General features: G+C 35.9%; 1 protein-coding gene across 1 annotated transcript in view; it reads right to left on the bottom strand.

Moving 5' to 3' along the window:
* LOC135226570 (vesicular glutamate transporter 1-like) overlaps positions 1-25874 on the bottom strand; it is a gene marked incomplete in the record, with an annotated part of 460825 nt that overhangs the window by 417771 nt on the left and 17180 nt on the right. Inside the window, 1 exon segment of the mRNA XM_064266253.1 lies at positions 5167-5847. Coding sequence (XP_064122323.1) covers positions 5167-5237 — 71 coding nt within the window.

Raw genomic sequence — 25874 nt, 5'->3', positions numbered from 1 at the left:
GCAACAAGCCAAATAAAAGGGGAGTTGGACAGAGGTGCAAAGTTGGTGGATAAGAAAATGAGTTATGAATCGGGTGCAGAATAGTTGATGTTTTGTAGATGATTCATTGCTGACTGGGAATAGTAAAGGAAATTGCAGAAACTAGTGAAAACAGTTGATATTGCTAACAAGAAGGTAAAGTTTGGAGTAAAAGTGTGTAAGGTTATGGCGGTAAATGGGAACCAGGAGGATGGAGCAATGAATGCTGACAAGACCAGTGGAAGAAGGGAACCAACTGATTAGCAATGGCGTTAGGTAATAAATATTATAAATGAGTAGGATAAGGGGAGAGGTGAGTACCAGAACAGATGAAGCTGTCTAAGATTAACTGATTGCATTGTGTATGTGGGGTGAAAAGAACTATACACATACACGAAAGTGGTGAGAATTTCACTGCAGTGTGAGGGTTTAGTTATGTAGATATTATAAAGAACAATTGGCTGGCTACAAGTGTATTATTTGGAATGGTTAGAACGCAGGAGAGAGATCTAGAGACCATTGCCTAGAATGAGTGAGGGAGCTGTTTGAAAATGGAAGTCCCTGGTGTCTGATAAGAGGGGAGGGATTATTCCCATGTCTTAGATGCTTTTTCTCTCTTTTTTTCCTCCACAGTAGGATTGAGACAGGTAATTTGTTCGATCAATCAACCATTTCTCACCTTTAAGTTGAAGGGGAGCTAGTAACTCTTGTCAGACTAGCCCATCCTACATTTACTCTTCAAACATCGGTAAACCTCGCACTTCCAGGTTCAGTGACCGAAAACATGAAAACCCAGCCTGTCTCCTGTCTCTCCTTCTACTGTAGTGCCAAGCTTCGGAATTCCTTTCCTGCCTCGGTTTTTCATAACTTTTATACCCTTTCTTCCTCATAAGGCCGAAAGTCTGTCATTTCCTTCGTGGTCAAGGTCGACCATATATATATATATATATATATATATAAATATATATATATATATATATACTATATATATATATATATATATATATATATATATGTGTGTGTTATATCGAGCTACAATGTCCTTTAATATCTAATTCGCTCTACCTCGGAATTAATATATTTTCATATATGGTTAACCGAAGGGGAATTTTTTCTCGATATTATCGGGAAAAAATTCCCCTTCGGTTAAGCATATATGAAAAATATATTAATTCCGAGGTAGAACGAATTAGATATTAAAGGACATTGTAGCTCGATATATGTATATGAATCACGGAAATGTGATATGACTTATATATATGTATATATATATATATATATATTATATATATATAATATATAGTATATAATATAATATTAATATGATATATCTAGATATTATGTACATATATATAATCTATTTTTTATTTTTATTTTTTATTTATTTTTTTGTTTTTGAGGTGGGTGGGTGGGCTGGGCTGACCGTAAAACGACAGTAGTTTCCCCAGACTTATTGTCCTTTCCTTTTAGATAAAAAAACGTCATAAGCCTTTTCGATTTCTTACAACTCCGCCTCAGTATAATCCCCAAACACCTAGAGACACAGAAAGTACTTTTTTGGATTTGCTAAAATCCGTGGACGATTATCTTGCCATCAGATAGTAAGAGACAATCTTTCAAAGTTCCCTGAACCATCTCTCTCTCTCTCTCTCTCCTCTCTCTCTCTCTCTCTCTCTCTCTCTCTCTTTCTCTCTCTCTCTCTCTCTCTCTCTCTCTCTTATTATAATTATGTCTTCAAGTTGGGGGAGAAATGCTAACTAAGAAACAAGATAGCTCGCTCAAATCAATCATGTATGTAAACATAGTTCCGTAGAGGATCGCGGAACTTTTATGTGTTCAGTATTTCTCGGGCCCAGCGAGCAATATTATTCATCGCATTGATAAAACAAATGCGTACACCTAATGCTATCAATCCCTCTATCTCCTACATATTCTAAGGAAAGTTTTGTCTCCAGCATTCAAATTTATTGTGTTTCTCTGTTAACAGCTTTTCTTGGATTACGAGTTATTTGGGTGACACACACAGCTTTTTCTCTTTTATGTCAAACACCTGACACAACTTTCAAAAATAAAGCAACTAATCCTCGAACACTTTTCCTTGTTTAAACACGCAATCTTCTTCCTTTATCAGTGGTTCAGATATGGCTCTCTTTCTCAGTCGAAGCCATTACATGCATCTTAGTCTATACAAAACCAAACTGTATCGGCTTTTCCATTCAAATATTGAAAGTAAAAGTCAAAAGAGTTAAATGATGCAGGAATTGAAGGTAAGCTGCAAATTTTCCAATGTAATAAAACAATTAACTTGATGAAGTGACTGACCAGTGTGAGTAAGGATAAGAGGAGAATGCTTATAGAAAATGAGAGACGAGGAATTGTTCATTTATATCAGAACAAATGGTGTCCCTTTAGACTACTTAATTGCATTGTAGTCACCGCTTCATATATACGGTTGCTCATGAATGTTTCCCGTCAAATCTACGTCTCTTCGGCACAGTTTCTTTTCCTCATAAAATAGTCGCTTTCCTTACACCCCGTTCGTTTCCCTTCCTATCCTGTTTTATGCTCGTATAGATCTCTTCCCATACAACGACATTTCCAGCCACCTACTTTTTTGACGTTCGCTGTTACTATCTCACTAATTACAGATTCATTTCCTTTTCCTGCGTGTTTATATTTGTTAAAGTGTATTCCATCTATACTGAGTAAATCCATCCAGTAATCTAGAGTTCTTCTCGAGACCTCTCTTGGTTTTAGTATCTTCATACATAGACCACGGTCATCCTTCTACCTTCTTGCTATTCTCGTACTTTTCATATCAAACTCATTAATCTCCATGGCATTCAAAGACACACTGACGTCTTTCTAAGCAATTAAACTCCTCGTTATTTCAAGTTTTCTTTCAGCGGTGTAATGCCTAGATCACGGTCCAGATGTATCTAGACCGTGGCCTAGATATACCTTCAGCCACTCCTCATCTCGCCATGCTATCCATCAGCCTACAACTCTGCGCATTCCGTAAGCGTACACAATATGGCAAGTGGTTTTTGTTACAACTTTCTCTTTCCAAAGTATATTTACAAAGGTTTTTTTGGAAACCACATATACCACCAATGAAGCCCCTTTCATAATCATATTTTCACAACACACATCATCATTCTGCGCCATTTCTTTCCTTGTCTAAACCCAGCTATGCACACGTTCACGCTCTCTCGGCAACTTTCCCACTCATTCTCGCTCTTTCCAAATCCTGAATCCTTTTCAGCTATTTTCTCACTTTTCTTTATTTATTCTCCCCACCTGTACCTTTACAGTTCCAGGAATAACACATAAGTACTCTCACAAAACCCCATTTTGTCTGTATCTTTCAGGCAAACTTAATTGTTTAGTCGTCCTTAATTCTTTCTGATGATGGACGGCCACAGTTTCACCATTATCTCACTGGGCATAATTCCAGTTGCTTTCTTAAAACAAATTACCTTTCATTTTTTGTCGCCTGTGCTATATCGATGCAGATTCCAAACCTCAAGATTTCACATTTAGTAGTGTAGAGTATGTGTACTATCACTGAAAATGCTTTACTTTCATGTAATTAATAATTCTGACTATAAGTCATTGCTTTAAATAAACATGTTAATCAAAGCCACACCGCCTGTTACTTCTTTCCTAAGATAAATGATCGACTGGCATCCAGAGTTTTCCCCATCAGCTCCGGGTTGGTTAGTTAGTGTGTAAATATATATATGTGTGTGTGTGTGTGTGTGTGTGTGTGTATAAAACTTGAAAAAGTAGGATAAACTACTAAAGTACTTATTCCAAGTTCCGGTTTTCACTCGTTTTCTTACGTGGATTTTATGATGCTCTCAAGCACGTGGACTTTCGTGCTATATTGAATATGTGTGTGATTCACCAACGGTATACAAATCTTAGTATAGGGTCTGCAAATGATCTGTGAGAGCACATTCCTTGAAAAAGCCGGAGAATGTGGAGAGGCAGTGCATTCCCTGAGATGAAATATGTATTGTTTCCCTTCCAGTAAAGAATTATGAAGTGCACCTAAATAAATATAGAAAAAACAATGATAGGCAACAGTCTGGTAAATGCTCTTTTGGAAATTAGACTTTTCGATAGTAAGCAGCTCAAGCCCTTTTATAATTCACCGGGAAATATTATGTCGGTCATATTCATATACTATGGGGGTCATTCTGTGAGTCACATCCGGATAATTTTTGGTTAACTGAAGTTTTATGTTTCAGTAGATGACTTGCTTGTTTCATAACTTATTCTATAAATAACGCTTTGAACTTTAGACTTCAACTACTTTCTAAGCAAAATTTATCGACGAATATCTACAAACTTATACATGAAAGACATAAGCGGCGGAATTTCACAGAGGCCCTCCGCGTCGTATGGCTTTGAATGATGCATATTATGCAAAGAAAAAATTATGCTGCACTTGATTAGTACAGAAAAAGGGAAAATTAGATAAATCCATGATTCGATATTTATCGCCCAACCGCCTCCCAGCAGTTTGATGCTTTTACATATCCAGTCAACTTTTTTAGGCATTTCCACCAACATTCTCGTGTCACATAATTATACTGGTGGCCTTTATTTATTGCATGAAAAAATAACAGTTTGCTTTGACCTTAAAATGGCCAAGAAATGCTTGCTCTTTTTTATGAGAATTCACAACTCAATCTCTCATTTTAATGGACCACCAAAACACAGTTTCCGCTCTTCTTTTTCCTAGCAAGTGGGCTATTGACCCTAAATTTTAAATCTTCCATAATAAATCTGTAGTTGTCTTCATCTATGAACCCTCCCCTAATTCCCCCCGATAGTGAAGACTGTCATGGATTCTAGCCGTTTCCTCTGCCTAAAATAACTTGAATTAATTATGTTCGATGGCTTTCTAGATCTCCAAAAACGAGATTTTCCAAAATGTCAAAATGTTTTGAAACTGCCTTATTTTGACGATCCTCCTGTTTCATGAAGACAGAGACAGAAATGGCGGAAAAAACAAGTTTTTTGTCTTCCAGTTTGGTCCTAGTGATTACAATGAGCCTATGAATTCATAATGACTATTATACGTTCTCCTTTTTGGCATAATGAAGCTAGTGACGTGCTTTTGTTTGTTTGACTTACCTTGCGGAGAGCCTTTCCTTCACCTCCTTGGCCCGATCTTTGAGGGCTATGAGAGCATCCAGTCCGGGCATAATGGCGGGTCCTTTTACGTTCTTCTCGATCTAACGTTCAAGCACTGAAATTATTCCCTTACAGCTCGCACTCGAGAGCCAGCAGTCCCAAGGCTGACACGCGGGTATCTGCTCTCAAAGTCTTATCACAGCCATTGGGATGAGCCTTCCCTTGCGCAGGATGACCTTCGATTGGCGTCGGGGGCGTTCGGAAATCTTTTCTTTTTATTTATATTCAAGTATATTTCTTTACTTATGAAGATGGCTGGACTAAAATTTTATTATTTACAGATTTCTTTACTTACTTTAATAATACTAATCATAGCACTACGAATTTTCCTGTTCCAGATTACTTTGATTTTTAGACTTGACAATCCAAATGTTGAACTTAAGAACTTATCAGGTTATATAATTTTCTTTCTTCCTAAGCCTGATCTTCTGGCCATGTCTTTTTGCATTACCTTTTTTCCTTACATAGAAGTTACAAAGATGTTGGTGTCCTGGTTATTTTGAAATTTTGTTAATTATTGTAGTGGCTGATGTTACTGTTGTTATTGCTGTTGTTTAGTAGGATGAAATCTTGTCACCTGTTGGTCAGGTCATCCCGGGTCACCAGAGAAGGATAGGTCACCTGGAAAGACAAAGAAAGATTATGAAAACTTACATCATCAACAGGCATTCTGCTCAGTTCAATATTATGACCTGTAAGGGGTAGCTGCATCAGCACCGCTGATTTCATATCGAATCTTCTCTATGACAGAGCATTTCGTAAAAGTAAGTCTTTGCATCTTCGGTGGAGAATAAACAATGATCATCAAAGGTCAAGACAGGTACACACATTGAAAGACTGAGGTGAAGGAAGCAAGTTATCTACCCGTGACTAGTCGACCTATTGCAAGCTTAGAGCCGATTTGACGAACTTTCTTATGCTATGATTACGTCTGAGATGTGGAGAAATTGCTCCCTTTGTGACAACGTCCCAGGTGTCTTACTTCTGGTCCCCTTTTTAGGATCTTAGGTAGGATCAAGAATTCTTACATAATGGCAAGGGAAGTCTGCTGCTGCAAGATACACAGCGCTTATGCGAAACAAAATTCGATACTGTTTTGGGGTATAATCACTGACTTTAGCAACATGAAATGATTTTATTTTTACATTGCTATGGGGGTGGCAGTAACATGAGGTGCATTTTGAAAGATGAGTGGAGGTAATCCTAATGTAATAATGGGGACATCCCACTTCTGAGCATCGGGGTGACGTTCACTCATCCTTCATAACACTTCATATCTACGGTAGGGAGATCTCCATAAAATCAAAATATCCAATATCACTAAAATCATTGACAGTGCCCCTGAAGAGCATCACTTTCATTTCCGGAAGTGCTGCATACTCTGCAGTTGTAATTTTCCTTTAATTTCAAGCATGAATTTTTTTATCTTTCTACGATCGTCCACAAGAGACTCTATTACTGTGTCAACAGACCCTAGACCCACAACAAGAACCTTGCAATCAGTGCACCTAAGACACTCCCACATAGTTGGGGTAACCCTCCACTAAGGTGTCATTGTCACATAAGAAAGTTCCAATAGGCTTTGTGTAATAGGTAGTCCAATCACACTTAATTATCTACCATCCCCCGTGGAAATGTTTGGACCCTTGTGAATGATTGTATTTCCTCACAGAAGATGTAAAGACCGACCAGTATGAATGTTAAGTTTTATAAGTTGTAAAAATACTCAATAAAGTCTTTCGAAATAGCCTCTTCCCTGGCAAAAATAAATGCAGCATATCTCATATAAAGAAGATTATATGTAAAATGGATGGTATGGCGCAGCAATACCATTCAGAAAAGAAATAATAAGAAAATTATAGATATTTATAATATTTAGTATGATAGTGGTAAAAGCACTAATTCTTGTATTGATAATGATGTTGATGATAGCTATGATAATAAACAATGCATAAACATTTAATAATGCATTCATTTGCATATTCTGAATACCCAATATACTCAACATTCTCAAAATGATGATGTTTGATTTTTTTATATTATTCACAGAAACTGGAAAATACGAAATAATATTAACAAACAGAAGCCAACTTAACTTAGAAAAGACAAAGATATTTCGACACTTTTTAAGGTTGATTGTAATATCTATCCCATTATTAAAATCCCTGGTGTCATCCAATAGCAGTCTAGATCTCTTCCTGCCGATTAAGGCAGTCTCTAAAACATAGGCTTACCGGCCAGGGGGGCAGGGGGCAGGGGTAGCAATTGCTCCCCCCCCCCCGGGTCCGGGAATCCGCTAAGGTTCTGGCAAATCGGTCGAGATATTCAGGCATTCGGGGAAGGAATTTTTTATTTTATATAAAAAATAATAATAAATAAAAAAAATAAATAAATAACAAGAATAAAAGTAAAAATAAACTTGTCGGGCAAATGACTGAGATATTTGGGCATTCGGGAAAGTTTTTTTTTTAATAAGCATAAGAATAAAAATAAATATAAACCTGTATTTGTAACCAAATAATAAATAATCGCATGTGAAGTACCATTACAATTGAGAGTATATATAAGTAATATGTATGGTAGTTATAGAATATGTTAGAAGCTAACATTATGAACGAATATGTCGTGCAAGAGAGAGAGAGAGAGAGAGAGAGAGAGAGAGAGAGAGATAGACGCTCGAGTCTCACCCTCAGTAGGCTGAAATGCATCCATTGCTGATTTCATGGCTGGAGAACAGGGTCTTGAAAAGTCCCTTTAAATCGTTGTGTCGATGATTTTATTATAGTTTTCTGTTAATTATCGTATGCCGTTCATTATGTATTTTTTATCGTTAGTTATCAACCATCGGCTACAGCTAGTGTACAGTAATATACGATATGGTAGCCATTATTTCCATAGCATTATTGCCAGATATTTAAGTTAGGCGACACAGTTAGTAATGAATTTAAAGGTACAAATAAGTACATGATAAAGACTAATGCAATAAGGAACGGTAATCAGTAGGGAAACTGTAATATTAGAAACTGAATGCATAATAACATTCTAATGATAAGTCAATGTTACGGTCAGCGAAGTACCTTATGGCAATGTCTTATTCATTCTGGCTATACTGCTAACGAAACGGGAAGCACAGCAGCCAGGAGGCCGACAGTTGACGCTCCTGTGACTCCTCTCTCGGTATTCCTTGTTTAATTGTTTTTATCTGAGTAATATCTACTGTAGGTAAGAAAAAGAAGTGTTTCAGTCTTCTAACTTTTGATAAAACATTTATAGAAATAGAAAATTACTCGGTGTGTTTAAGAAACAGGAAAATAGTTGCAAAGTTATCTTGTGAAATGCATGGAATGGTGTGTGTTGGTGAAGAAGTTGAATTTCGTTCTACAGTAATTAACAATTACAAAATTCTATTTATGCTAGTGACTTTTCTAAGTGGCCTAAAGTGACGTGTATAAAATTTTGTTTATTAGTGAAGTGGTTTTGTATACTTTTTCATCATGACATTACAAAACCCTCGCAAATTTCAACATTTCAGGAGAACACTTCATTACATGTTTACTCAAACGCTGTAACTGGTTTTTGTGGTCGGTCATAGACTTCATGACATTCATGGAATGAGACGATGTAATTTTGATGGAGTCACCTCCACCCCTCCATACTCCATTCAATGACCAGAAAACGCCCAAGACAAAAATATGAATTACAGTATCTGAACAAGGGATGTCTGAAATGAAAGGAATTGTGGATAGCTAGGTGAAATATAAAAATTTCACTGACTTTAGTCATGTACGTGAGCCTATATGCTAAGCCTAATGTTATGTTAGGAATACAAAAAAATCACAGAAATAGCCTCATGCAATACTTGGTAGAAAACATCCTATTGCTTGCCGAGAGATTAACTTCTCAGCTGGCAATTCATCAGCAGTGGCTCTCACCAAACATCTAGAATGAGATTCTAAATATTTCATCTGACCTTGTAAAGCTGTGGGAAAAACTGGGAAGGTTAGCATCATAGTAGATGAAGCAACAGATGTCAGCAACAAGGAGCAAGAGTCTGTGTGTTAGCACTATAAACACAATGGTAAGCCAGCGGAAACCTTCGTTGGCTTCCATGAAGTAAAGTCTGCAAAGGGAAAGGCACTCTTCCAACTGGTACTGGATGTACTTCACAAAATGGAGCTGAGTATTGAGGATGTAGTTGGCCAGTGTTATGTTGGGGCATCTATGAGTGGCAAAGAAAAAGGTGTGGCTACAAGAGTGCAAGAGGTTGTACCCAAGGTCATCTATGTCCACTGTTATGGGCACTTACTCAACCTTGTACTACAGGATACATTGCAGGAAAATACTGTCATCAGGAATGCTCTTGGAGTTGCCCAGTCCATCCACAACTTCTTTAATACACCTAAGCGAGAGAATGTTCTCCGTTCTGTACACATGCGAGATATTGACACAACAACATACAGTCCATACATCAAATTGAAGTCTCTAAGTGGGACACGCTGGTCCTGTAGATGGGAGGCTGTGAAAGCTGTAGAGCAACAACCTGAGAGAATTCTACTTGCTGTAATAGAATTGTCTAACAAAAAGATGCCAAAACTTCCGTGGATGCAAAGGGTCTTGTCAGAGCTATGCTTGAGTTCCAGTTCATCCTTGGCTTGCACACTTTAAAAGTGATCTTTCCCAACACAAATGCCCTGGCTAGATACCTGCAGGGTCATGATGCTGACGTGATGACTGCAAAGATCACTTATCATGCTACACTAGAAACCCTCAAAAAGTGCAGGGAGGAAGACATGTTTTCTCTCATTTGGGAAAAAGCCAGAAAAATTGCAACAAACATGATTGAAATTGTACCAGACCTTGAAGAGATAGAAATTAAAAAGCGCCAAAAGAAACCATCCAAGAGGCGGCAGGCACTCTCAGGAGAAACTCCTGTAGAACCCATCTCCTTTACAGACCATCAAAGAACCAGGATTTCTTACTATGATGCCTTAGACAGAGTTCTCACTGAAATGAGAGAGAGATTTGCAAGCTAGGATACTCATATCCTGACATCCCTGACAAAAATGATATTAGGAAACGAAGTAGAGGATGATTTCAAGGCAGTGTCTGAATTCTACTATGTGGATCAAGACATCCTTATGGGTGAAACTGCCATTTTTACAATCTGGAAGGCGTGGATTTGAATACTGCAAATAAAGTGATAAGGTATCTTGTGTGAAACTTTGCCACACTTCAGTGAGATGGCAGAAACCCTGGCAACCTTACCCGCAACATCATGTTCAGCAGAGAAGTCATTCTCGTGCTTGAGATGACTCAAGACTTACCTTAGATCTACTATGGGTCAGGATAGGGTCTCTGCATTGAAAGATGTAATGCCACCAGGATAGTTATGAACACCATAATAGATGTATTTGGCAAGCGAAAGGGAAATATGCTGTAAAATGTAGTGTAATAAAGATTTTCTTCTGTATTTAACTATTTGTACAGGCTTGGAGTAATGATAATTTAATAGAAAAGTAATTAGTTACACATTTACGTAATTATACTTATAATTTTTTATTTCTATCATATGGTAATTTTAACTGCAACAGAATTTTTTCAAATATGAAGTAATATTCTGATGAGAATTATTCATTCTAACGTTAATTTCTGCAGGTCTAAAATTTTAGAAATATGTTTCATTTGTTGTTGTACTAAAACTTTTACAACTTATTAATTTTGTTGCATTTAATTGATTTTAAAAGGAGACCAAATTCACTTTTTTATCTGAATTTTGTTATATTTTCTATGGTTATGTATTTGTAACTGAAATTTTTAATGCTTGAAATTAATTTTTATTATATTTGTGCTTGAGATGTTCCCTCATTGTAATTGTAGTTGTAATTTGATAATAGCACAGGTAATTATAACTATAATTGTTATAATTCATATAAAGCATAAGTATTTGCCTAAGCCTGATTTGTATATATTTTCACATAGGTGGTGATCTTGCTAGTCATGCCTTTTTTCATGGAAAATAATGTAAAAATAAATATATAATAGGATGTTCCTTTTGTAAGTTGTGTAATATCTTAAAAGTTGCCTCGACGTTATATTATTTGAGTGAATTTCGGTTTGAAAGCATACATAAGAGGATGCATGTATATAAACTGAATAAGGAATAGAATAATAGCTACGTTGTTTTGCTAAACTTCATCAAATTCGTACCTGCTGTACAGAATTTAACATGTATTGATATTGGTTACACAAATATGGTGATTAAAAAAGAAAGAAAAAAAAAACTTGTGATGTTTAAAATTCGTATGCCTATGCTCTAAAAGTATGGTAAAGCACACTTGATTTATAACCACTACTGATGGTAAAGCACACTTGATTTATAACCACTACTTGATGCAGTATTATCTCATTCTTAAAACCTTCCTTATTTGAGAAATCGGTCTGTAGATGACATCGAAATAAGCTCTTTACTTTTTCCTTGCTCTTCTTGTTCTTAGCATTGACTGTACCGTCAGTCATTGAACAACACAAAAACAATTGTTACAAAAATGAATTAACAGAAGTGGCCATCAACATCACTTAATTCCCTTTTTCTTATTTTTATCTATTCAGTTCATAGACATTTGCAAGTCGTAAAGAGCATTTTTGGTAGTAGAGAGCACGGAGTCACTGTTGGTCCAGTAAAACGCCGACGTCTTAATTAAGTTACGTTAGTATGGAAAGTACATTGGGTTCTGGGTTAGATCTGTACAACAAAGAGCAAAATGTGCTGACTTCCTTAGTAACGAATACCTCGGTGATACATTACTACTTTCCCCATAGCCCATTATCCTCGAGGCTGCTAAATTAATTGCTGTGCTAAGAGTATTAATTATTTACGACCTAATTTTTATCCATTGCTTTCAAATCAAGTCATCGAACATATGCACTATCACATAGGAGTTGTAGCTTTTACACTGTTCTAGGTCCATTGTATAAACGTTACTTGAAGGATGACTGGCTGCTTCAGTGTTATTTCCTTTATTTGTCTAGGCTTCTAAAATTCTCTTCCTAGCTTCTCTTCTCTCGCAAAAAAAAAACAGGGATGAATGGTTATCTCAGTTTGCAGGTACTTGTATCTGTCAAAAATCGTATATACATATATATATATATATATATATATATATATATATATATATATATATATATATGTATGTATATATATATATCTGTGTGTGTGTATGTGTGTGTAGAGAGAGACAGACAGACAGGCAGACAGATCTTGTAAAAAAGCGTGTGAATCGTTCGAGAAGTTAAGAGGGCATTGTGACTTGCAATTGCACACCCAGCACACACACATATATGTGTATATATATATATATATATATATATATATATATATATATATATATATATGTGTGTGTGTGTGTGTGTGTGTGTGTGTGTGTGTGTGTATGTATGTATATATGTATGTATGTATTTGTATGTGTGTGTGTGTATGCTTGTACATTATACAAACATCAAATGAACACACAGTAGCTACAAATGTGTACGGAAACTGACTCGTAGATACAAGATTCGTGTTGTGAGGGGCTGCCAGGCAACGGAAAGGAATTCTCTACCTGCTGACCTCTCTCTCTCTCTCTCTCTCACACACACACACACACACACACACACGTGCTCGCGCACACAAACTTTATAATTTACTTCTGCTTCCAGTAGAGATAAAATCCTGACGCTTTTGCAATGTTATGAATTCATTTTCCCAGTTTAATAACTTAGTAGTAGTCACAGTAGAATAAATCGTAATCTTACTGATGATGATTATGTTGATGCATATTCCGTTACAAAGGAATCTGAAATGTTCGCGGTTTTCCTGTTGTAGAAATCCATTTTCTACCTTTGTAGGACGTAAGCCTATGTATACATATCGAGACCACCAGTTGAAAATACTGTAACTCTTTCGTTATTGAATTCTTCAGAGCAAAATTAGTTATCTTTTCATTTCAATATAATTTCAGGCTTCTTCTCCTTGAAAATGTGCTCCAATTTGTTCCCTTTCCCATCCCCCTTTGTCTTGATTCTAATTATTTCGAAATTTTGGTTTTTATCATTCATAAAGATTCCCTAAAACGTGGCTTTCTGGAAAAGGTTAACTGAACGCATCGTCATCTTGCACAACCTAACTCAAAAGTTTTGTCTCCAGCATTCAAACTCAAATTTCCCAGCTTCATCTGTATACCATCTCTATCGCTTTCTTTAACAGCTCTTCTCGTCTGATGAGTTATTTCGCGACACACAGCTTTTTCTCTTTTCTGTCAAACATCTAACACAACTTTCCAAAAAAAGCAACTGATCCTCGAACACTTTTCCTTGTTTAAACACGCACTCTTCTTCCCTTATCAGTGTTTCAAATATGGCTCGCTTTCTCAGTCGAAGCCATTACATGCATCTTCTAGTCTATACAAAACCAAACTTATTTGGTTTTTCCATTCAAATATTGAAAGTAAAAGTCAAAAGATTTAAATGATGCAGGAACTGAAGGTAAGTTGCAAAGTTTCCAAGGTAATAAAAGCAATTAACTTGATGAAGTGATAAGAGGAAAATGCTTATAGAAAATGAGTGACGAGGAATTGTTCATTTATATCAGAACAAATGGTGTCCTTTTAGACTACTTATTTGCATTGTGATCACCGCTTCATATATACGGTTGCTCATGAATGTTTCCCGTCAAATCTACGTCTTTTCGGCACAGTTTCGAAGTTTCTAGTCAGCAGTATTGCTCATAAAGAAATCTGCTGACATGAATATCCTCGTGTTCCAGTTACAAAAAGCTTGTCCAACGATTTCCTCGAAACGGAAATAAAAAATCCAAATAAAAATAATCTCAGGACGTCAGTTTCACCACCTCCACCTCATTCAAAATCACAGACACCTCTACTGAACTATTTGCCACAGAAACCTTCCTTTGATTATATTTTGGTAGACTTTTTCAAAAGTTATTTTGTAAATAAAAGGAAGTGGAAAACACGTTTACTTTACCTTCCTTATCTTCAGTGTTGTGATCGTATCTGCCATTCCAAGTTACTCAGAATTTTTGACATCGTGCTTCGATTTTATCAACAAGCCTGATATCATGATATATATTTCAGTAACATATTCTTTACATTTTCCAATCTTCATTTTGCCTTTGTATTTTATTTCCTTATATTATTTTATATGTGTATATATAAACACCAGTGAACCTTCTCATCTATTCCGATGCATTGTCTTCCAATATTCCTTTTTAGTTTCCAGCAACCCAGCTTCTGAGAAAGGAACTAAAAAAGGAAGTAGACAAGCGTGAAAATGTGGTGAATAATATTATATTGATCAAAAATCTAGAACGAGCGTTTTATGACATTTACAGTATATGTTTGCGGTTGGGAAGTTAGTGCACCTTCATAAATCTCCTTTTCATCAGTTGTTTATAGTTTTGCTACATTTCCCATTTTTACACAAGTTATAGGAAATCTAAAATACAACACCTGGCACAAACAAAAACAAGAATTAAAAGTCACGTGTGAACATAGTTTTCACTATAGTTAATGCCCACTCACCAAAGGTGCCCTCTACAGAGTATTCAAGTGAAGCACACTAGCTTTTTAATCGCGTGTTCTACATTGTGAATATTAGTGCAGACTCAGAAAAGTTCTTTTGTCATTTTTTCTTCATTCTTCAATAACTGTGAAAGATGCCATCGCCAAGATGGAAGTAGATTTCCCACAAATCAGATGATGCTCCTGGTCACAACTGGACGTCGATCGCAGAGACCTAACCAGCTTCTTTCAACAAATTTTCAAAACTTGCCCATTACAAACATCCATGGCCTTTGCAGTTCTTATCTTCCAAATATGAAACTGGGATCTCACCCAGTCTAAACATTTTTTTCGCGATAGGAGGAAACTTATGCTTGTCATCGCTGAACAACATCACTGCTTTTATTTCTAAATCGGAAATGAGATACTGAATTTAAATTTTTCTACGAATTTCCGTACGCAGTGTAATATGCAGCCCCAGCCGCAGCCGAAGCGCGAGGAACACTATGGTACAAGACACATTCTATGGAGGTTGGTCCTTGAATCACGTGGTTCTTCGACCTCAAGACGTTTTCCTAAAGGATCATTAGGGACTTGACATGACAACCGCAGTGTCGAGGGTGATGTCGTGGAGGACTAGTTCATCCTACTTGAGGGCACTTTCTGTACGACTTAAAGTTCTCTGATGGGAGAGATCAAGGTGAACCTTTGGGAGGAGAAAAAGATCTTCTGCCACACAACGAAATATTGATTTCATGCACCAAGTTGAGGTCCCCAAGAACACCCGGCTACGGTGGGTCATGCACTTTACGCGATTGGTCTCAGTCAAAACGACAAAATTGTGCTGCGTTCTTGATTAAACAAAGAGAACGTTTTGAAACATTAAAACATCTGATAAGTTTTCATTTCACAACAAAAGAAATATAATGGGAGAATTTGTAATAGAGAGGACAGATTTTCAAGAGAACCAAGAAACATCACTCCAAGTCATAACATCACGCAATATGAGAACATTTAATGAATATTTCATACATTTTTTAAAGCTTTCTGTATTAATAGAATTTCTGCTGTTCTCAGTTTGATTTTTTCTTCTTAATATTTTGACATTTGCCCCTCATGTCATCGTAACACCAGATAACTGGCAATCAGTCAGCCTCCTAATGTCATTCTGATCAGTTAAGTCTATGTTACAGAATTTAATCCAACCTTCTTGAAACACTTGGTGATAAAATTCCGCAAAGAACTCAAAAAAATCTGGAGTATATTCGAGTCGGAATCTGTGTATCATTTCAAGACTTTTCATAACCCCTTTAAACTCAGCTGATTGTGTACGTAGATTTAAGTGTTCGCATTCAGTCCTTTACAGACCATCGTCAGGAAATTAACTTTCACAAAGACAATTTACAATTGCTCCATTTCAGTTTCTTTCTCTCTCGAAGATATTTGGACCACCGAAAGAATGTTATATCTTCTAACCTTTAAACATTAAGAGCATTAAAAACATCAAATTCCTTATCTTAAAGTGATCAAAATTATACATATGAAAGGAAAAATTATTTTCTTACTGATGTCAGTCTTCTCATTTTTTGCATTTTTTTTATGCTCAGTGACTGTCACCATTCTCTGATAAATGAGGAAAGTGTTATAAAAGTTTATATAAGTATGTTTCTACTTGAGCACTCGACTGAAAATAGGTATTCTCTCTTTTGTGCTATTTAAATGAGTAGGGATTGGTGAGTCTCTCTTCTTATACATTTATGTTACGATTGATTTAGTGTCCCTTATCTTCCTTTGTTTTCGATACGAGGCTTTCATCGACAAAATTATAGAACTGCGTGCCACTTAAATTGGGCTTTGCTCATAAGTGAAGTACAATAATGTCAAACCACTCGAGTAAAGAAAGCAGCCTCTTTGGAAAGGTTTTAGCCGTCTAGGAAACCTTGAATAGATCGATTATCCACACGAAAGATGAACAAAATTTTCACCATTTCTTCAACAGAATTCTCACGATGACAAGTACATATACAAACATATATACAAAGAAACCCACATAAATCTACTTGTAGAGCAATATCAATATATATATATATATATATATATATATATATATATATATATATATTATATATATATATATATGGATATATATATATATACTATATATATATATATATGTGTGTGTGTGTGTGTGGTGTGTGTGTGTGTATGTACGTATGTATATAATATGCATACATACAGACTTTCATTCATATATACCTACATATATAATATATATATATACATATGTATATATATAGATATATATATATATATATAATATATTGATATTACTTTAAAAGTAGATTTAAGTGTTTTTGTTTATATGTATATATATGTACTTGTCATCGTAAAAATTCTGTTCAAGTTAATGGTGAAAATTCTTCTCATCCTTCGTAAGGCTAATGTATCTAATCAAGGTTTCCGAGACGACTGAAACCTTGCTGGAGAGGCTGCTTTCTTTATTCGAGTGGTTTAACATTATTATACTTCAGTTTTGGGCAAAACCCAACTTAAGTGACACGCAGTTCTATCATTTTATCGCTGAAAGACTTGTATCGAAAATCAAGAGAGGCAGATGGATGGAACAAAGGGGCTGAAAAACTAGAAATAGTTTAAGCGGGTGCAAGTTACAGATGGGTCAGCTACGTAAGGTGGATTAAGTGTCTGTTGCTTTGTTTTCTGGACTATCTTATTTTTCCGTTAGTATCTGGGATAAGACTGTTAACCCCGTGGCCTTCAACATGACACTAGATACCTACCACACCTTTTAGGTCAGCAGAAGCAAAATGAAATACTATGGAATCATCCTATATTTATTCCTTCCTTTCAGCAACTCGAACACGTTGTTAGCTCTAATACACACATATGTGTGTGTGTGTGAGTGTGTATTACAGACAGAAACGTGTTCGAGTTGCTGCAAGGAAGGAATAAATATAGGATGATTCCATAGTAAATCATTTTGCTTCTGCTGACCTAAAAGTTGTGGTAGGTATCTAGTGTCATGTTGAAGGCCACGGGTTAACAGTCTTATCCCAAATACTAATGGAAAAAGGGATAATCCAAAAAGCAAAGCAACAGACACTTATAAAATCTACCTTGCGTTGCTGACTCATATGTAACTTGCACCCACTTACACTATTTCTAGATTTTAAGACATTTTTGTACCATACATCGGCTTGTCTATCTAACAAGCACTTTCTCTGCCTCCCTCCCCACCTAAACTTGTTAGAGGGAGAGCTTGGAGTAAAATCGAAATCTCAAATCGAATTGAACCAGTTGGCAATGTGATATTGAAAAGTTAGGTTTAAAGAAGTAAAAAAGAAAAAAAAAGAATTGTTTCGAAGTACAGTTGCTGCACGAAGAAGATGACCAAATAACATTATTCATGAGGGTGAATGAGAAAATTACAAAATAAGTCAAAAATGGGAAGGATATCTAAAAGATTTTGTGAAAATTCTGCGATAACAATTTAAATCATTAAATAACTTTAGTAAATGCAAAATAAAATTACTGTGATTGAGTGAATCTGAGAATAAAGTTCAAATGGAAGACTGCTGTAGACGGTGGAATGTTAATTGGATGGAGTGAAAGCTTTGGAGATTTGGTGAATGCTGAAAAGAGAGTAACGGTAGATCAGAATAATATAAGGGCGACACTTTTGAAGATCTGTTAAATGATGAAGATGGAAGAAAAGCAGATCTGGATGCTACAAGAGTAACAACTGAAGAGTTGTTAAATACTGAGAACAAACAAAGGGCAGGAGGAGGTCACATATGAATGATGCAAGAGTGGAAGCATGCATGTTACTCGAAGAATGCTTATGGAGTGATTACTTAGGATAAAAAGTGCTTAATGGAAAGATTAAAGAATAAAAAATGCATCAAGAGTTCACTCAATTACAAATGGTCTACTATTGTATAGCAGCAGTTTTATTGAGTAACCGGCCAGGATGTGTATATGAATGGATGAAGGAAAGTTTTCGAATGAATCGGAAAGCAAAATCATTTCTTACTTCTGCGATGTATTGCTCAACTGGCGGGGTTACCTGCTCTGCTATTTATGACTGCTGAGTCAATATTAGGTGTTATACTTTGTTCTTGTGTACTGGATGGTGACAAGTCAATCAGCATCCCCGAACTATGGGCTGTCCACAAAACGGATTAGTTCCTTTGCTTGATGATGCATGAAAGACCTGCTTTCCTTTATCCTCTATTAATTGACTATATAACTATTTAATTACTTATTCTACGCGTAGAGAGATATGCCTATTAACAGTTATATATATATCATTCTTAACTATTATAAATGAAATACTTGTAGGTAGGTGTGTGGTAGAATTCAGATTGAGAGAGAAAGGCGGATATATGTCAAAAGAATTGAAAAGGGAAGATCAGGCTGCACTTTGATGAGGAAGTGAGTGCGGGGCTTCACTCAATATCATGGAACATTTCAGTAAAAAGTTTAAATGTAAACGAAAACAAAAAGACTGTTCGTGGTGCAATTTAATTTAGAGAAAGCTTTCCATAGAGTTGATGAAAATATGCTGTTGAAGATTGTAAAGATTCATAATGCCAAAAGGAGTTGGAGACCGAATAGTTATTATCATCTAAGTGAGGTCTATGTTCAAATATACATGAGTGAGGCACTGGCTCTGTATAAAATGGAGTCTTTAATAATGCTACATTATGTTTCCATGTCTGTATAATATATTTATGGACAGAGTTATAAGAGAAGTCGAGAAAATGGAAGATGTAAGTGGAAGTGAAGTGTGGAAATTAGAAAGGCATGGAAGAATGGAGAATGGTGTGGCTGATTTTTGTGAATGAAACGTTGTTGGTGAAAGTAAAGAGAAAAAGCAGACTATTTGGAAAAGCCTATAAATATCTGTACAAGAAGGAATATGACAATGAATGTTAGTAGGAGCAAGGTTGTGAGGGGAAATGAATTTCAGTAAGATGAAACAACTTATTTTACGAAAGACGATGGAAGAAATGAATTAGATGATTACTTATGTATTTGTGAATAGATTTAATACGTAACTTTAATACATAATATGATGGAAAATATGAAGTATGTGAACTAGTGAAGACGTCAGGATATCTACCAAATATTGGGAGAAAAGGTGAAGCATTTATAAAGCATAATTGAGAGGACAGTTCAGACAGCTACTCTTCAAGGATATAAAGCATGGAAGTCGAATATAAATTACAGAAAATTGGTAAACACCTATGGGGTGAACTGTGTATTGTATATACTTGAGTAATAAAGGCTGAAAATGTGAGAAATGTACAGAGGCGGACTGGCCATTGTGGCGATGTGGCGTTTGTCTAATGGGCCGTTGCTCAAAAGAGGAAAAGAAAGGGAAAAGAAGGGAAAGGAAAGAAGAGAAAAAATTCAATTTCCATTTATAAAGCGTCAACTTGAGTTGTATATATATATATGTATATATATATACATATATTATATATATATATATAATATATATATATATTATGTATATATATATGTATTATGTATATATATATATATATATATATATATATATATATATATATATATATATATATATATATTACGTAAGTCAGTTTCGATGTTTCCTTTATATTACATCTGTTTCATTGTAATTACTATAATTATATTATAGTCATTATCGCTTTTTGGATACGAAAATATTAAATTTTCCACAATCAATTGTATTATTCATGCGTCTGGTAGTCCCTCTTGGTTTGTTTTGAGGTAATTCAATCCATCCAGGCTCTCTTTGCATTGGACACCATCTACAAGTCGCCAAGATTTCCGTCAATACGCGGCCACGAAGCCCATTGCTTGTTGGAACAGCTGTTGAAATACCAAACGCTACTAACAGCAATCACATTCCTGAATATATTCAGTCACTACACCCCTCTCAACCTATCTAAAAACGAACAACCTCAACTTCATGCAAGCATATCAGATGGTTGAAACGACAACAAAGCAATTACAACTACAAGCGATGAGCAGAAGCATGTCCCTTGCCACTGAAAAAGCCAAAGCATTTGCGAGCACTTCCAGGAGATTCTTGAGAAGAATGGCTCTGATGAGCATGATGAGTGGGAAATACAGACGGCATTACCTGAGCTTCGACAAAGAGGAAAGAAAGGCGATGAAACGCCAATCACACCGCTGGAACGCTACCAACAAGCTGTTACAATGTGATTATGAATGCAGCAATGTCCAGCATAACCAGCAGGTTTTCACAGCACAAGGCTCTGTAACTGGACATCACTTGCTCTGACCCTACGAATTTTGCCTCTACTTCAGAATCAGGGACTTCTGCACTAATATGTTTGGAGAAAGTTACCAACATACTCTGTCAGCAGGATATTGCTCCCTTTTCCAGCACAGAACCTGTCACGGAACAACAGCAAAAGCTCAAAGAAAAATTGTTGGAATTTGCTGGAAGACGGAAATCACTGAAAAAGACCATTCCACAAGAATATCATACTGGAGTTGCTAAGGCAGATCATGTTGAAGTGCCTAAGAAATTCATGATCTACACCAGAATGAAGAAACACCAACAAGTGAATACAACGCGTGCAAAAACTGCATCAGATGTGTCTTCGACATTTTGAAGACATATAATCTCTACACGGAAACATATTCACGCCTTTTCGCTGCATACAAACTTCTGCTGACGCTTTCAGTAACCCAAATCGCTTGTGAAACAAATTTTCCAAGTTGAAATTCACAAAGAGCAAACCACGGAACTCACTAACAGAAGAACACCTCCAATCATTCATGCTCATGTCATGTGAGAAAGATATCCTTGCCAGCGTAGAAGCCCAGGAAATAGATAGACTGGCACAGATATCAAAATCAATACAGCGGCTTCTTTTGGTCTAGGTCAGGCTAGGTAAGTTATACAGGTCATTATGGCATGCTATAGTGAAATCTTTAGAGCTGAAATCTATATATACATGTATTATCCATATAGCCCCTGTATACATATCACGAGTCTTTACTGTAAGTACGGTACTAAATTGAAAATATTCTACTTGACAAATTCATTTCAAATGGCAAATGTTTATAACGGTCAAAACAAATATCACTCCTGAAAACCAACAGTTCTATGGATTTCGAGAATCATCATTAGTTTTAATTTTTTTATTTGTAAGTGTTGAGAATAATGTTGTTGATTGTTTTTGAACCACGAAACCAGTGGTGCATGCAATACACTCGGCCAAGGTTTGTGTTTTGTACATGTAAGCTGTGGTAAACCTCAAATTTTGACGTACATGGAACCTATAACTTATTTCAGATTTGTCAATTTGTCAATTTCCACAAATTCATGCGTACACCTTTGTTTTTGCTCGTTGCACATTAGTGAAACAATGAAAATATTATGATGAAATTAGCTATATGGCAAATTGTTGCTATGTTTAATCATAGATGATTAATGATTTAAGAATGATGATCATAGCCCAAACTAAATTCGCCAATGTACAGTTAGTTTACACTTATTTCTATTAATAGCTTTCATTTCTAATCAAACAGCAAACAGTCATGGTCACTGTTTTGGGTTAATAATACATAGGCTACTCTGAACTTTGCAAGTTGAAAATTCATTGGTAAATTGAAAGTTTATGTAATTAAGAGCTGATAACTATAATCCTTTCATATTAACAGAAAATGTGATCCTTACATTTTTTTCATATTTTTAAACAATACACCTTTATAGGACAACTCATCATAGTATCGACCTCAAATGAGTTAAATTCGCAAAAACAAAGTCCTTGAAGGGGATGTACATAAAAGTTGAGGTGGGTGAGTAAAGAAGTAAATCATTGATGCAGAAATACTTACTAAAATGCATTACTAGCTATAACTATGATCCTTTCGTATTAACAGAAAATGTGATCTTTGTTTTTTTGGAATTTTAACTCATTTGAGGTCGATACTATGATGAGTTGTCCTATAAAGGTGTAAATGTCAATTTTGCTTTTAAATTCATTGTCAAATAAGCTTTCCCTAGCAGTTTCAATTACCTAAAACTCTTGAGCTTCCTGGAGATTCGCTCCCTGGACCCTATAGGGGCCCTAAAGCAGGCCCTGGACCCCACCAAAAAGACGCTCTGCTTGCTTTGCTCGCTACACTTACCACGTCACGAAATAGGGCCGCTCAAAATCATTAGCCACTGCCACTGACGTGGCCCAGTCCATGTGAGAAGAGCAAAAGGTTAGAGTGGGTGAAGATATGCGTTGGAATCATAGATATGGAGGAGAAAGATTGGACAGCCTATGATAGCCAAACCAGTTTGTGACGTGCACTGCCTGGCGCCATCGTCATGTATTGAGAGTTAGGTAAACAATGACGCTACTCATACAATCTAATCGGAAAAATTGTAGTCTTTAAAACGTATATTTATTCTACAGTTAACCCATAAAGTTAAAGTTCTGCAAATATGGCGACGTTACAACATTATGATCATGCTACATTGACAGTCAATATAAAGTTTACCAGTTTGCCAACATTACGTGCCTTTCCTACCACCATAAATTTACAGTTTTACTCTCTAGATGCAGAGCCAATTATTAATTGACAACAGTATGCTAAAATAATTGTCATCTCCGACGCTGTCACCCGACATAAGCCTCCTCCATAGGCATAAGAGCATTAATAATATCCTAGGTTTACTAGCCTGATAACTAACAGCCAGTATTGAAGTCCGTACAATAATTTTATTGGATTTTAAAATTTACTGCATCTAGTACTACTAATACGAATATAATTAATTTTGTAGTTTGCAGGACTGTGTAAATCTTTCTGTTGCCAGTACTGATGTACGTATATGCTGGCTTGGCCCTTCTGGTTACTTCTTATTAGTCTGAATCTACTTTGGAAGCCACATTGTTGCCTCTTAACATATTCTAGACTTCAAAATCTGCTGCAGAAACTTAAGCTTGCTGCAATCTGTGTGATCCACAGTTTGGCCCCCTTTTTTATCCCTTCTGCAGTTTCTAAACCAAGTAAGGTAGTGCTCTCAGAAAATCTTAAACACAAAATTTACAAAGATTAGTCCTGAATCTCACATGTCACATTATGTATTAACAAAAGGCTTTCTACACTGACCTGCAGACATTTTTAAGGCATATTTGAACCCATATCTTATAAGAAGAGCTCTTTATTTAATTACTGTATAAATGTAATTTTCAAAGTATTTGAAACATGACCTATAATTCAACATAATTATTTACATTGTACAGTCTAAGTTAGGATAGCCTGTAAGAATAAATTAGACTTTCATGACTATCCAAGACTTGAACTGTATTTCATACTCTGTGGAGAGGGACAAATAGAAAAAATCAGCAATCCTGAGTGTTACGCCAAGTTAGGGTACCTTTGCTAAGCTAAGGTTAGGCTATGGTAGGCTACCCTTGGTTATTAGATGACCAATCCTTGTAGACTAGCTAGTTGGTAAAGCTTACTTTTAAAGCTATAATATAGTATGAATTTGAAGTATCCTTCAGGGTAAAACTGATAATGGTAAAATTGAAGAATAGCATACTACCTCTGCATACAAGGAGGTTGAAGAACTTACTGATAACATGGTAACTAACAGTATAATACTTCATTAACATTTAAAACCGCAGCAGACCTAGGGCTAGGCTACATGATACTATTTACATTGTAGTACTAGTAGTAAGGAAAATTGTCAGACTTAACCATGTTTATATGAACCGACAGTAACCCTGCATGCTAATTTAATAGTATATATGAATTTAATGTAAAATTGGCTTTAATGAAAAGCTTATTACAACTTTCTTTATCTTATTAGCTCAAAAAGCAGGCATGTGTTTGACTGTAAGTTGATTGTGATATAACAAATGTTTACTTGAGGCTATTTCAACACATTTATAAAAAATTTCATGAATGAGAAAATTTCACTGTCTTGTGAAATGTGATCCCCTTTTCTTTGCAAAACTGCTTCTATAAGGAACACAGTTGATGGCCCGGTACTGGGTGCCAGAGGTGGCTCTGTTGCTGCTGGTCTCTGCAGTTGCTGCTGCTCCCATATCTGGGAATCAACACAGCAATAACGCCATACTTGCATGCGACAGTTATGTGACTATCCAATCTCTTCCCTATATATCTATGGTGAAAATTTTTCACGACATTGGAAAATATGAGAATAAGGAGAGGTATAGGTTGCCAAAGGTGTGTATAGATTGAGATTTGAGGGGATGGGAGGAAAGAGTAAATGAAAAAGAATTGAAATAAGAGCTTAGAAGAGGCGCATTAAGGAACCACCTTACTGTTGGGAAACACGAGAGTATTTAGTCTTACAAGTCTAGGGGAATGGGAGGAGAGGAGAGAACTAAAAAAGTATTAGAAAAAAATTTTGAAAGAGGTGTTCACGAAATGTCTTATTGTTTGGGAGCACGAGACTATGCTAAAGATATATAGGTACGTACGTATGTATATGTGTATGTAAATCTGTGTGATATATATATATATATATATATATATATATATATATATATATATATATATATATATATATATATATATATATATATTATACATACATATTCCATACACTTAGACACAAAATTCTTACTTTCTTGAATATTCATCTGGTGTCATATGAAGCTGGTATCTATTTTAATTCTCATGACTGGCAACCAAACCTAACCTTTAAACTGGAACATGATTTAAACTCACCCCTGGAATAACCCATTCCTTTGCCTGAGACCCCCAAAATTGCTGCCGATGTTACTGACGACAGTGAGCTGCAAACATCTGTTGTGTCTGTCAATACCAATGACAGTCAATTGCCCCAGATGAAACCAAACCTGCTACACTTGCTGCTGTTGCTATGAAATATACAGCTGGCACAACATCAAATTTGTTGGAGTTTATAAAAAAGAAAAAATACTATGCTTGTGATATGCCGAAGGCAGACATAGCTAGCTATAAGATGCAGCTGTGTGCGAAATGAGACATCCATCTCTGGCAGGCTTTACCTCATACCAAAACAGCAAAACGTTTAAGTAAACTTCTGCCGATTGCAAAATA

This window comes from Macrobrachium nipponense, chromosome 14, assembly GCF_015104395.2.
Source record: "Macrobrachium nipponense isolate FS-2020 chromosome 14, ASM1510439v2, whole genome shotgun sequence".
NCBI classification, from domain to species: Eukaryota; Metazoa; Arthropoda; class Malacostraca; order Decapoda; family Palaemonidae; genus Macrobrachium; species Macrobrachium nipponense.
The sequence above is the reverse complement of the archived record's forward strand: the minus strand, read 5'-3'. Positions and strand labels throughout refer to the sequence as shown.